Source organism: Rhinolophus ferrumequinum, chromosome 14 (assembly GCF_004115265.2).
Source record: "Rhinolophus ferrumequinum isolate MPI-CBG mRhiFer1 chromosome 14, mRhiFer1_v1.p, whole genome shotgun sequence".
Lineage (NCBI taxonomy): Eukaryota > Metazoa > Chordata > Mammalia > Chiroptera > Rhinolophidae > Rhinolophus > Rhinolophus ferrumequinum.
In genome coordinates, this window is record NC_046297.1 from 1,853,270 (window position 1) to 1,866,918 (window position 13,649).

Below are 13,649 nucleotides of genomic sequence, written 5' to 3' on the forward strand. Positions count from 1 at the left end.
GACTATGGATGAGTCGCCTCTTCTGGTAAACAGAAAGCAACTATGTACCCCAGACAGAGTTATGAAAACTTTCTCAGAATCCAACATTAAAAAGCACATGTGATCCAATGCTACAAAACAAAATAAAGTTACAGTCCTTGATGGCCCACGGTCTCAGCCATCATCATAAACACTAGTGAGTGACTGTGTGGGATGCAGAAATGCACACCCCCGCCCCCGAATTCTCACTGGCCGCAGCTGCGTTACCCCTCATGTCCCGCACTGTCGCAGAGCGCTTCAGGGCAGGAGCCCAACTAGGCACCCAGTGCAGAGATGCCGGGGCCCAGCCCTGCCTCTGAAAACAGGGCCGGGCAGGCCTGGGCACCGCAGCAACAGGAGAAGCCTTCCTGGCACAGCTGAGCCAGATTTAGGAAACTTTGCATGACCCATAGAGTATTATAGTTAGTTGTGAGTTCGGTGTCTTCTAAAAGAAGGCCATTTACTCATTCTGGAAAATAACAGACTGAAGCCAGTGAAACAACAATCCAGACCACTCCACACATTTAGTTCTTTTCCATGGCCTGCTTTAGTTTAAACGTTCACGTCTTCACCATTTTCCATTAGTTCTGCCTTAAAAAAACAATCTTGAAATGGAATATTCATAGCCAAAATTTGCTGTTGTTTTAAGCCAAAGACTGTTAAGTCCAAACCAATTCAGCCTCAGCATTTAAACCACAGGTGGGATTTGAAAACCCTCAGGTCCCACCAGCATCTCTGTCAAGGCTGCTTCTCATTCCTGGGCTTCGTGACCACAGAGCAGGGCAGACTGGACATCTCTACGTGACCCACTGAAAATTCTAGTCCCTCTGTTGGTTTAAAACTCATTTCTCCCAATTAGTTAAAGCAAATGGCTCATAAGTTTATTAATTTAGGTTTTCAGTTTTGATCTGAAACCATCAGCATCTTCTTTTAGGTCACCTCCCCTACATTACGAGGCGAAACAGACCTTCTCACCCGACCTTCTTACCTCTGAAACTCCATGGCTGTATTTTCAAAAGAAATGCTATATATACATGAGCATTATCCAGGTCTCTGAGCAGCTAATAAACACTCATATTATTCTAAGACAGCTATAAAGGGAATTAACAACTTACCTCAAACTAGAAAGGTAAATATTAATAACATGGAAGCAATTTAAAGTTTTACTTACAAAACGCTCTGGAACGGGTTTTAGCCACGTTGGCTCAGACAGAACAGTCTCAGAGGCACTGTTAGAAATATGTTGGGATGCTAAGTAATGAAGTGAATGTAGTGAAGGCAGACAAATGATCCTACCAAAATTAATGCCCTCAGATGGCAGCCTAATACGCCCTAATCTGAAGTAGCACAGCCATGCGTTTCAGCCGTCCCATGGATAAGGACACATACATGGGTAAGGACAGGCTGGCTGTAGCCATGTGCACAGTTCACACCCAGGTATTTAGCCAGTGCTGTGGATATTTAGTATTGTGACCAATGAAATGCCAAATACTTTAAAACAAAGGATTTTCAGTTAAACCACCTTTGTTGTCTAAAGCCAAGAAAACCAGACCGGTAAATATTAATGCAAACTCACACCCCGGAATGAATTTTGGATCATGTGAGTACTAGACCAGTTCCCGAGCATTCTGTGGCATAGAGTGAGAACAGGGTCAACTATCTGCGATACCAAGGGGAAAACGTAAGGAACGGTGACGTGGCGACATGGTCCAAGTGTCAGGTACATTCAGACAACAGAGGCAGCTCACCGGTGAGCTCCTGGAGGCTTCTTTCAGTTTGGTCATGGTGGTCTGAAATGTGCCAATGAGATCGTGTGATCCGTCATTGTCATAGTCATAGCACTCCACCTAGAATGAAGTGTAACAGCAATATATAAAAATCAGCACACTTGTGTGTAAAAGGACTTACCAAGAAGTGCCCTTCTAGTCAGAATAAGTGAAAAACCTTTACTATGCAGTCCTACTTGGAGAAGCAGGAACTACTTCCCGGGAAATCAATGCTGAAAGCCTCTTAAACTCCAGCTATCCTTGGGATGGGTTCTAGGGCAGATCACAGGCAGAGGAAAAACAAATACTGTTCAATTCCACCTTAAACAGTTTCTAATTCCTCTATCAAGCCCATTGCAAAGGTTGATGAAATCAAAATGGAATGACGCCTCTTTCTCACCCATTTCTTTACCTTGTTACCCCTGCTCAGTGGCCAAAAGCCATTATCTGGAGGAAGAAAGGAAGTCAGTTTCCTGGGCAGCTAAAACTTGCACAATTCAATTACAGATGAGTTAAGCATTACGGAAACTGTATTCCATTCCTGCATCTGGAAAGGCTCATCGCACATGACAAGGGAGATCTGCAGCTCTGAGCCCTGCAGTGAACAAGGAAATGCCAGGAAGAGAGAACCCACTGAGGAGGCATCCGTGCTGGGTCAGAGTTACTCTGACCACATGAGACAGATGAAGTCTGGCCTTCCCTGCGGCTCTCATTAATGCCGCCTCTTTCTTAAAGCAGATGGAACAGAGCTGAAAGTAGGGTTTGCATGCACTTTGGTGCCAGGTGGACAGATGTAGCTGGAGAGCAAATATTCACAAAATACCTGACTATTCATCGCAATGAGAAAATCAAGGTGGGATGAACTGCGAGCAAGCAGAGGTGTTCACGGTGCTCACTGCGTAACCAACGTTTGCATGGGGCGTGAGGGTTCCAAAGCGTCGTTTCACGTCCACACACCTGTACTGTGTGTACTGCACACGTGACCTAGTTAGGCCTGGGAGGCAGGCAGAGGAACTCAGGGGTCTGGGAAGACGGCATGTCGTGTGGTAACCACCTTAATGAGCGCTTTACTAAGGACACATGACTCCTAGGGCATGTGATTGAGAATGCCAGCCTGTGACTCAGGAGCATTTATCCTGCGCCAGCCCTCCGTCCTGCCATTAGCCTTTACCAAGTTATATAAATCTCCAACTGAAATTAATAAACCTCATAAACGTCACCACAAATTTCAGGATTTATCTGTGCTCCCCTGCAAGATGACGTTTTCTTCTCGGTTCTCTGAAAAGTGAGATGGGTGCTTATCATCACAGGAAGTCTTTCATCCCTTACTCCATTTCAATGTTTATTCAGGAAGACTAAACATCAATGAGTTCATAAAAACAAACAAGGTCTAGAATTGCACTTTTGAGCAGCCGTTACAGATGTTTTATTTGCTGCAAGCACTTCGGTCATTGACCAGTTCCGAAAGCTTGAGTCGTGTGCTCTACGAGCATGTTTGATGATTCAGTTTTAAACCCAAAGCTCTTTTCCCGACTCTTTAGTTTGTCAGGGGAAAGAAAATTAATGATCTCAATGATTTTTTTTCCTAGATGAACTAAAATTAAGAGAAAGTCAAAAACAATCTTAGTATTTTAATAATTTCATTTTTAATAGGTTTTTAAAATTATGGACAACAGAACTTTACATTGTAGACTTGCATTCAGGAAACCACAGTCTATATCTACGATAAGCCCAAGCTTTGATAATGCCAAGATTTTATTTAAACTAAGCTTATGAAGCGCTATCAACTAGTCATATGTTTAGTCTGCCTGAAACTTCAGGGAATGTAAAAATGTTTCTTGACTGTAATTTCTGATAATTCACTGTAATTAATATGTAGGAAAGTTTAGGCCAATGTTTGGTGCTACAGAAATATGTGGCATTTATAATGCTGGCGCATGTGGACGGAAGATGATGCAATGATTCTTCATTTCCTTTCTCTTCTCAAGAACTCAAACACTCGTACTGTTGTCTGTTCTACACAACAGTATCAGCGGTGCTTGTGAAATTGAAATATATGCATATGTACATCTGTGCATATGTACATATGTAAGGAATGCACACACCACACCACACTTACTCACTAAGGCATTCCCATATGGTGGCATGCGTGATTATCTCTCTTACTCACTTGACCTTATGAAAATAATAATACATGCTAGACGGATGACACTGGCACACTCACACTGCAGCAAGGAGGTTACTGGGACTCTTAACTCTCTCCTCTGCTCCCTAACTCTACTTCAACCTGCAAGCAGTTTCCAAACACTGACAAAATCACAATGTGTGACTTTCTGATACTGCAAAGAAATAAAGAGTGATGATGTGGCAAACCAAGTCGCATATCATTAAAACAAACTGAGAAACTTTAAGGATGGAAGACATTCATCAGAGGAAACTCAGAAAATCAGTTTACTTACTCTAATAAAATAGCCCTGTACGCAAGCCACTGTATGCAAAAAAAGTTTAAAAAACATGTTTCATTGTTAACATATTACAAACAGTCAAATAGTTTTGATTCAGGCTTATTTTTCCCAGCTTTTCTTGCTTCTCAGACCTAATGAAGCTTCAACTTACTAGTTTTAATGTGAAAAGCAAAAGCTCTAGGTTTAGTATAATAAAAAGTAATTTTTTTGAATTTTTATAAGATTATTTGAGCCAAAATGATGACATGCCAGGAAGATCTCAAGAGCTCCCAAAGGCAATCTTTGCAGCTGCTTTTCTATTATTATTTTGTGCTGTATGTGCCTCTGTGGTATGTGGATTATTTTGAGCTAAAGGCAACCGAGACACTGCAGGCTCAACAGAAACTTTTGTTCCCCCTTAACTATCTAGAAGAATTTAAATTCGGAGCCTGTCCACTGGAGTCATCACCAGAAATGGCTTTTACCTGCCTTTAGGGCAGGGCAGGCTGATAATTACTGAGCAGGAACTCTCCCTGCAATGCCTGCAGCCCCAGCTGCCTGATCTCCTCCCCAGCTCGGAATGTCTGCTAGATCTCAACTGCCCTTTCTGTCTCTGAACCTCTTGTGTTGAGGGGTTCCCATACATATGTATGAAATTAAATTTGGTCACTTTCTCTTGCAAATTCGTATCGTGTCTAGTTGATCATTGGAGCAGCGGAAAGAACCTTGAGGGTGGAGGAAAGTGTCTTCCCTCCTCACAGTACCTAGATTTTCACTGCTGTTAGAAATACCACACAAGTCATACTTATATTGATGGTTATAGGACAAATTTCTATGGATCTAAGAAATGAAGCAGTTTTCTGTAATAACAGCATCTGCATTGTGTTCAACGGTTTATAAACTTTCATTCATGTAACCTTTAGTTTTTTTACAGTGTAGACATTATTTTCTCTAATCCACACAGGTAAGTAAAGAAGTAGATAATCCGCCCAAGGTCCCTTAGCTGCTTAAAGGGCTAAATCAAGACTTGGCATGTGCTCTGACTCTAAATCCTATGCCTGTCCCATGTCATTACCATATTCATTGCAAAAGAAAAGAAGCTCTGGGTTCTTAATTAAAATAACATCTGTTTTTATCTGTAAGGGACACACAAAGGCAAAGAGGGTAAAGGTTCCTATTCGTAGAGAAAAGGGAACTTATTAAAGGGAAAAAAGATTTAAATTGGACATTTTATTTTAAAAAATGAAGAGTAAAATAAAAATCACAATGTTTGATTCATCATTAGGTCAAAATTAGTCAAGCATGTCAACCCTTCAAACTATTTGCCTACCGGAGACACTTCTATGTTGGTATTCCTAAACGTGAATCCAACAGTCTCTGTTGTATCATTTACTTTCTTTAAATAGTAATCTATTAATTTGACAAAAGAGGCGAGTACGTGTACATGTATAATTTCAAGTTACCTTAATAGTTTTGTCCATATCTCCATAGCACAGTGAGTTAAGTGAGATTTTAAAAGGCCTCCAAACAGGATTCAAGTTGTTTTTAATAACCTATAAAAATGGAGATTCAGAGACTCAGAGTTAGAAAAACATTCAGTTCATTAACATTTGGCTCCTGCCTTTCCTAGATTCTTGCTACACTCTCGCCAACCATCCTTCACCTCTGCAACCAGTCAACATCTTCCCTAAAAAAACAGCTGCACAGTATCATACAACTGTGATAGGAGAACTCTGATAGATTGTCCACATTCTGAGGAAAGTAAAGACTGTTCAGGAAACACATACCCATTACAGGGTGCCCTGGGAAGCACATATTATAGACTGTGCTGGACCTTCTGTTCAGGACCCAGAAGGTTCAAATGTGGAGTAAGAAAGGCTGGGACAGAACCATGCCGGGCTACATCTAAATAGAAAAGATAGTCCAGATTCATCATTTAAAATGTTTCAGGATATATACACACATAATAAGCAGATACAAGCAAAAAGACATGTTTCCCAGCTGTGTCCATTGAAAAGGCCTAAATGCAGCGACATCCCAGCAGACGAGGACACCTGGCACTCAGGTCTGGTGCCTGAATACTGCCCCCCTCTGAGGACGGGGCTGCTTCCAGGATGGTTCCTTCCAGACCCGGGGCAGGGTGAGGTCAAGGCCAGCAGAGGTTCTGCCTTGCCGTACATAACGACAGTAATGAAATCTAACATAATGAACACAATCCATGCATCTACAGTGATACTGAAAATAAAGAGAAAGGGGAGTATCTGCTAAGACATGTAAAGGGATGAAAGATGTAGGAAAAAAATCACCACCTTACAACCCCCAATGTAATCACTGATTCTGGGATGAATCACCAATAGATGCTACAAGCACTGGGTGAAATGCTGGAGAACAGGCTATTCACACAGCCTCGAAGCAGCTTATTAACCGCAAAGGGGAGAACATCACGGCCTCTCGGTAGATCTGGCGGTCACTAGCGTAACCATGTGGCCGAGCGTCATCAGTCCTGACAGCCTCACACCGTGCGTATGCACACAGCGTTCTTCGTGACGACATCTGGTCTGGGTCGAATCGTGAGGAAACAGAGTCCAGAATGCTGGACACACTGGTCTTGGTCGTTCAGGGGAGTCCATGCAGGAAGGTGGAGGGGAGGCAGGGGAAGATGCTTATGTTGGGAGCATCGTGGAAACGCGCAGTGTGAGCCTGCATTGATCCTGGACGTGTAAAACCTGGGGGCTCGGGAAAGCTGACGATGAGGGCTCCGTGGGGGCTGTTACCGAGTCAGCGCTCCTCCTTTCAGTGTTGGCTGTGCAGACAGAAACACCTGCTGTGCTGTTTAACGGTGAAGCGTCCTGACATCTGCAGCTCACGTTAGGACGGCTTTGCACAGGGAGGTAAGTGTGCGTGTGTGTGACCGAGAACACACGTGTGTGCAGGCAAAACGTACAAGTGTGCAGGGCATCCATCTTAGTGTTCTGTATGGCGTTTTCAGTTTCTCAAAATGAAAACTTTACTAAGAATGAAGGCTGGCAGTACCTCATTGAAGGAAGCAAAATACGCATGCTGACCTTGTGTCTCTGGCTATATGTGTGAACTCAGATTGATATTTTTATAAAGACGTAATTTTTTTAAAATTCAGATTACTACAATTCCAAAGACAACGTGCAAATTCAGCTGCCCACCTCTGTCCGATGGACCATGAGCCAGTTCCCATCAGATGTTTGCTTGTGAAATTCCAGGTATGGATCTGACTTTCCAAAGAGATCCTATATTTAAAAAAAACACGACATGAAACCACACTTGATGCATGTTACATAGCAACATCACCGGAGGTCTGTCCTCCAGAGTACGGCACCGTAGGATACAACACACCGCCCTCCTCACCATGTGAAAAGTTGCTGACATTTCTCGGGACTGGGAAGGCGTTTCTGACAACTGCTCATAAGCCTGTGTCTCACACACTCACTGCTCAAAAAACAGGATCAATATGACCCCTCATCAATAAGAGCGGTTTGGTTGCTAGAAGTTCTGCAATTTGGGTTTCATTTTCTTCTTGACATGAGTCATTTTGAGAGAGAGTTATAAATATTACAACTGTAAAAAAAATACTGTCTGCTGGGGGCTTGTTCTCATTTTTGACCGTGTTCATTCACATCGCGTTGGGCAGTTGGCTGTAAACCATTTCCCAAGCATCCGTCCTGCTGACTGAGGGACAGGGCACTTCGCGGCCATCAGATGGATTCAGAGGGGTCAAACGATTTGCAAGATCTCATCTCCAGTGATTGATGGAGCTGAGTCTCGACTGCATACCTTATCCTTCAATGTGTATTCCACACATTTCTTTACATACACAAGGGACAGAGGTACAATGTGGGAGGCACAAGAGAATTACTTCAGGGCACAACAAAGTACATCTTTTTCCTTTGTCATTCACCACAGCACTCCTATACAGTGCTCAGAACTGCCCTCATCACCATCCTCAGCATACACACGCGCACACACGTGTACACATGCACATGTACACACAGGTACACACATATACATGCTCATGCACACGCACACACGCATGTGTACACACACGTACACACATTGTATACACACACACACAGGATAAAATTCTGGAAGGATGTACAAATCACTCCTAGATGTTAAACTCGAGTAACCGGATTATGGAGGACTTTATTCTCTCAGTTCTGTTTATCTTCAATTTGAAATTTCCCTACCTCTTAGAATATATTGTGTGTTATTTGTCAAAATGAAAGTGCACCTGTTCGCTAACTCCATAGTAATACATGCAGCTGTGTCCCTGAGCTGAAGATTTTTCAGTCCTGAATTAACTGCCATACTAAATTAAGAACTAAGATACTATCATTTCCCTCCTCACTACGGTGTAACACCAAGCAGGAGACATACGTGGTGCCGTCAGAAACAGAGCCTGTGCAGAGCTTTCTAAAGCGAACCTTGCCTCCAGAAAGCCTCTCCTGTTCACGTAACAAACCTCTCTGTGCTCCATTCTATAGTAACAGCATTCATTACGCATGAAGAAGTTGACTTTCCAAAAACACATTAACATGCCCCATCTCATCTTGGAAATAAACCTATAAGAAAGACACTTTGAAAGTCCTAAAACAGACCTTGTTTGAAAGTCCATTGAGTTGTCAGTAGAACAGCAACAAGAATTAAAAGTCCCTGACTCAGACCTCAGAACATGTTAAAAGAACATGTTAAAAGGTGGAGGAAAGTATGTGCATAGTATGATCCACTTATCCAACGGGCGGGGGTTGGAAATCTAAGTACAAAGGCAGATACGTAACACATACATATATGTGCATACATACGTATCTATATGGACAGACACATATACATATGTATATATACACAGACACATACACATATGTATATGTACACAGAACCACACACACACACACACACACACACACACACAGAAAACCTTCGATTTGTTTTTTTTAGGAAATTGAAAGATTAAACGATAAAATGTAAATTTAAAAAAGTATTACCTATAGAGAGGAAAGAGGAAAAGAACTGAGAGCAGACAGGGAAAAAAGCTAAATTTCTTGAATAGACTTTGTTTCATAGATTTGGCTGTAGAACCATGTAAATCTTGCATATGATTATAAAACAAAATTCAATCACTTTCCAAAAAAGCAATTCCTAAATATTGAAAGCAGAATTCAACTATGTGTCAATGTGACATCATAACCATTCAGAGAAGAGTTATTTCTTTAAAACGTGAGAATCAGACTGTGTAACCTGAGTGGAATATAACTCTAAGGCACAAAGAACGTCAAGGAAAGCTCATCATGTTCTCGTGAAAAATATTTTACTCTTCACATGAATGTGTTCATTCAGAAACTATTAGAAGTTACGTCAGAGAAGACAGGTAATTATGTTCATAACTTTGGGAAGCAAGATGTTGAGCATGAGTGATAGAGGTAAATACAGACTTACAGAAGTAAAGCCTCAGAATTCTATGCCTGAATTGGAAATAGTTGTACAAATTTATAATTTAGTTTCTCTTTTAAAAAAGAAGTCTTCCTGGTATCTGTCTACTGAAAAGTCCTAGAAACATGAGTGACAATCAGCACATAGCAGCAGCCAAGCCCCGGACTGTGGTCTCAGGGGCCATTTCCTGACGTGCAGTAAGGCTGTGTCGTCTCCAGTCGGGGCCGAGAGCGGATAGAATGAGCCCAGGCAGCTGTCACCCGCAGCAGGGGAGCTAGCTATCCAGAACGCCTGGGCTGTGCTAGATGGTCTCAGGGACAGACTTAACAAGGCTCCCAAGCCCAAGTTCGGATACTTTGAGCACCAAAAAGAGCTCATCGATAGGGTTCAAGCAGTACTAAAAATAAAAGACAACAAACACACACAAAGCCTCATGGGTCACATTTAGAGAATAGTGGGGAATCCTCATGATTTATTCTGAAAAATGGTAAGTATAGGGGAAAAAAATGAAACATTTTAACCTGCCTTTCTGTACAAACTTTGTCTCACAATAAATAAATACTCGATGTGGAGAAGAATACTTCTCAGAAGTATTCTCACTGATAAATGAGAGCGTGAGAACCCCACTGTTTTACAGAACCTTAATAAAATAACGTACCTGGTAGTTATCAGTGGTGACTAACACCCCAAAAGACACAACTCAACAGTGTGAGCCTGATGGAATTACGGGCACCACCTACGAAGCTGTCTTACCAACAGTTCAAAATACCACCAGAGTATCTCTCCAGATTCAATCACCAGCTTACAGAAATCAGGAAATAGAGGTGGAGGGAGGAGCGTGTTAAATGACACCACAGAGATCTAATCACCGTACACTGACTGGAAACTTCTACAGGACAAAGTAGTCAGTTTCTTTATTGAATAAGTGCCAGCAAGGAAGGAAGGAAAGGAAGGAAGGAAGGAAGGAAGGAGGGAGGGAGGGAGGGAGGGAGGGAGGGAGGGAGGAAGGAAGGAAGGAAGGAAGGAAGGAAGGAAGGAAGGAAGGAAAGCTGGATGGATGATAGATGATGGATGGATGGATGATGGATAGATGGTAGGGAGAAAAGGACAAACAAGAGGGAATGACAGAGGGAGGAAAGAAGTAAAAGGAAAAAGGGAATTTATAGATTGAAAAAGGTTTAAAAGACATTAACCAATTATATTTTTAAAGAGTCTTTAGAGATACATAAAAAAATTTACAGATGAAATAATATCTGGGAGGAGGGAAAGTAGGTGGGTAGAGATGAAACAAAATTGGTCATGATTTACAGTTGTGGAAGATGGGTGATGGGAACATAAAATTTTTTTTAAATACTATTTTATTTTTGTATGTTTTAATTTTTCCAAAATGAAAAATCCATGGGTACCAGTCTGAGATGTCTGCAAACTGAACTATAAGGTAAATGCAAGTAGTGAAGATACAGATTGGAATACAGAATTAGGTACCGAATCACTCGCGGAATTGCTGCAGTCCATGCTGGACACTACATGTGGGTTATTAGTCGTCCTTCACTAAAAATACTGACTTTTGAATACAAAGGAAGTTCTGTAATGCATAAAGCATGAAAGCTTTGCTTCTTTCCTTCAGGTAACACAAGTACACTCTCTCAGATGTCTTTTACAATAACATTCATGCTTGTATTAACTCCTCTTTTAAGCCAGGGAAATCCTTTGATTACATGTAGAGGAAAGAGGTTAAGGGAAATGGATCTGCGCACGCCGCGCGCGGTCTCTCTCTCTCTCTCTCTCACACACACACTCACACTCACACACACACACACACACACACACACACACACAGGAAAGCAGAATTTGATTTGGAAGGAGCTAATACCCTAAGTGACGATCAGATGTTGGAGTTCCTACTGATTGCATTATATTTCCTCAAACAGGAATGAAAGTGCGGCAAACAGAATATCCTGGCTGAACTCTGCATCAGCTACCCACCTTATTATCCAGTTTTCTTGCTTCCATTTCAAACAAGACCACTCGGTTATCCTTTATTTCTTCAGCTGAAATCTATCAGTAAATAAGGTAAGTGAAAGAAAATATGTCTTAGGGATTCTGATAAACTCAGGAAAAAGTGATTTATTCTGTTATCTAACAGTATATAAAGTCTGCACTAATATAAATGAATTCTACAGTGTTTAACAACTGCATTGTACAATTAAGAGATTTATCATTATATATTTTATACATGTGAAATAAATGTTTTCCCAAAATGTGCCAAATCTGCATTATGCAACTTCCTTTTTAGATGCTGTTGACCAAACTGGATCGTCCTCATTCCAGGGAAAAATCACAGCCCTGGGAAAATTCACAGCACCAGCTACAGCTCAGCTCAGCACTGAGACACGTGAGTGACTCACACTTAGATAACACTGTCAGTTGAAATATCAGATCGATATTTTCCATCCAGTTTCGCCGAAAGGCTTATTCTACTTAAAAACACACGCTTGGCTATCATGGCCCCAAGAGCGTCCAGCTAGCAACCAGTGATGTGCTCTGGGCCGCAGAAGTCAACCTCCCAACAGGCCAAACATTCTTATGCTTTAGGAAATTTAAATTAGAGCAGAACAGCTGCTCAGAGAAATGTGTCTGCTAATGGCTACAGCCCTCAAACATGGCTCTCAGGGAGCCTGCCGTCCTTTCTCAGACAGACCTAAGTCAGAAAGACCACTCCCGGCCAGGACTCCCTGCTCACACTCTGGAAGGAGAGAAACTTAACCGCATGGCATTGTGTAACTTGAGACCTTAAACAGGGTGAGGCATACAATCCTTTGCCCGGGGCAACAGTCAGCAGTGAAAACCAGGTGGGAGGTGGGAGGCAGCCCGAGGCTCACGGCCCAGTAAAGTGGAAGCCATTCTGGAATTTACGCTCCATGAGGTCGAGGAGGCACCACTGCCGTGTCCCTGACCCTGTCGGCAACTCAGAAACTCTGAGAAGGGAAGGGATCCACCCTGCACGTGCCTTTCTTTCCGGCACACGCATTTCCCATTTGTGGTCACGGAAAGGCAGGGTAGATGGAGAGGGCCCCGTGGGATCAAGTGACACAGCACGGCTGTAGGACATGTGACATGTACAGGGTCTTCATGTCCTATTATGTAAATCTTTGGAGGCCAAAGACAAACATCTTGTTACCGTAATGCTGCCCTTCCCGGCGGGTCGGCCATTTCTCAGCACCAGAGGTCGGGTCAGCTTCTTGCTGGAAACAATCTGTTACAATGGGAAAGTGATACAAAGTTTTGTGAAAACACAGAAACCAGTTGAGTATTAAGTTTGCTTAAAGTCACTAGAAATGAAAACATGAAGTGCATTCCTTAGAGTTGGAGCCATTGTCAAACAGAGGGACACATTCAAGACCCCCTGGAAACACTGCCAAGGCCCCAGGCCTGGCAGATACACCCTCCCCACGCCCCGCCCACTGGGTCCGTTAGGAAGTATGTGCGAGTGGACCGTCTCCCAGTGGGGGAAGAGCGTCAGGTGCCCAGTGCACACACCCCATGGAGCCGGCACCCCTGGGCCTCGGGACACTCAACCAAAGGGTTGATTTCTCAGCTGACACCTAACCAGTGTCATTGTGATTAAAATCATATAGCAGGCCTAGGTACTCCCAATCAGGTGTTTCTCTCAAATTCATTTTAATTCTGGCCACACTTTTCCCCCAAAAAGTACATACTTCTCCCGTGTTCCTTTTGACACTATTTATCATAAAGTTTTAGAAGACAGATCAACTCCATATTGCCTTTGAGACACAGGAAATGCCATGACCTCCAAACAGTACAACATTGGAAAATGAACTCTTAAAAGACAAATCTGAGCATAAATGCCACTTACTGAAATAAAAGGGCTCCTCCCCTGAAAGCCTTCCCCATTCTATACAAATGGCCGTGACCTCCCTGAGAAGTCAGACTGAGCAGG

The 13,649-nt window shown here is 42.6% G+C and overlaps 1 protein-coding gene across 1 annotated transcript in view; it reads right to left on the minus strand.

Moving 5' to 3' along the window:
* CPNE3 (copine 3) overlaps positions 1-13,649 on the minus strand; it is a 38,650-nt gene that overhangs the window by 12,754 nt on the left and 12,247 nt on the right. Inside the window, exons 4-8 of the mRNA XM_033126013.1 lie at positions 12,870-12,944; positions 11,675-11,746; positions 7,408-7,491; positions 5,692-5,781; positions 1,767-1,865 (exon numbers count right to left, since the gene is read on the minus strand). Coding sequence (XP_032981904.1) covers positions 1,767-1,865; positions 5,692-5,781; positions 7,408-7,491; positions 11,675-11,746; positions 12,870-12,944 — 420 coding nt within the window. The remainder of the gene's footprint in view (positions 1-1,766; positions 1,866-5,691; positions 5,782-7,407; positions 7,492-11,674; positions 11,747-12,869; positions 12,945-13,649) is intronic.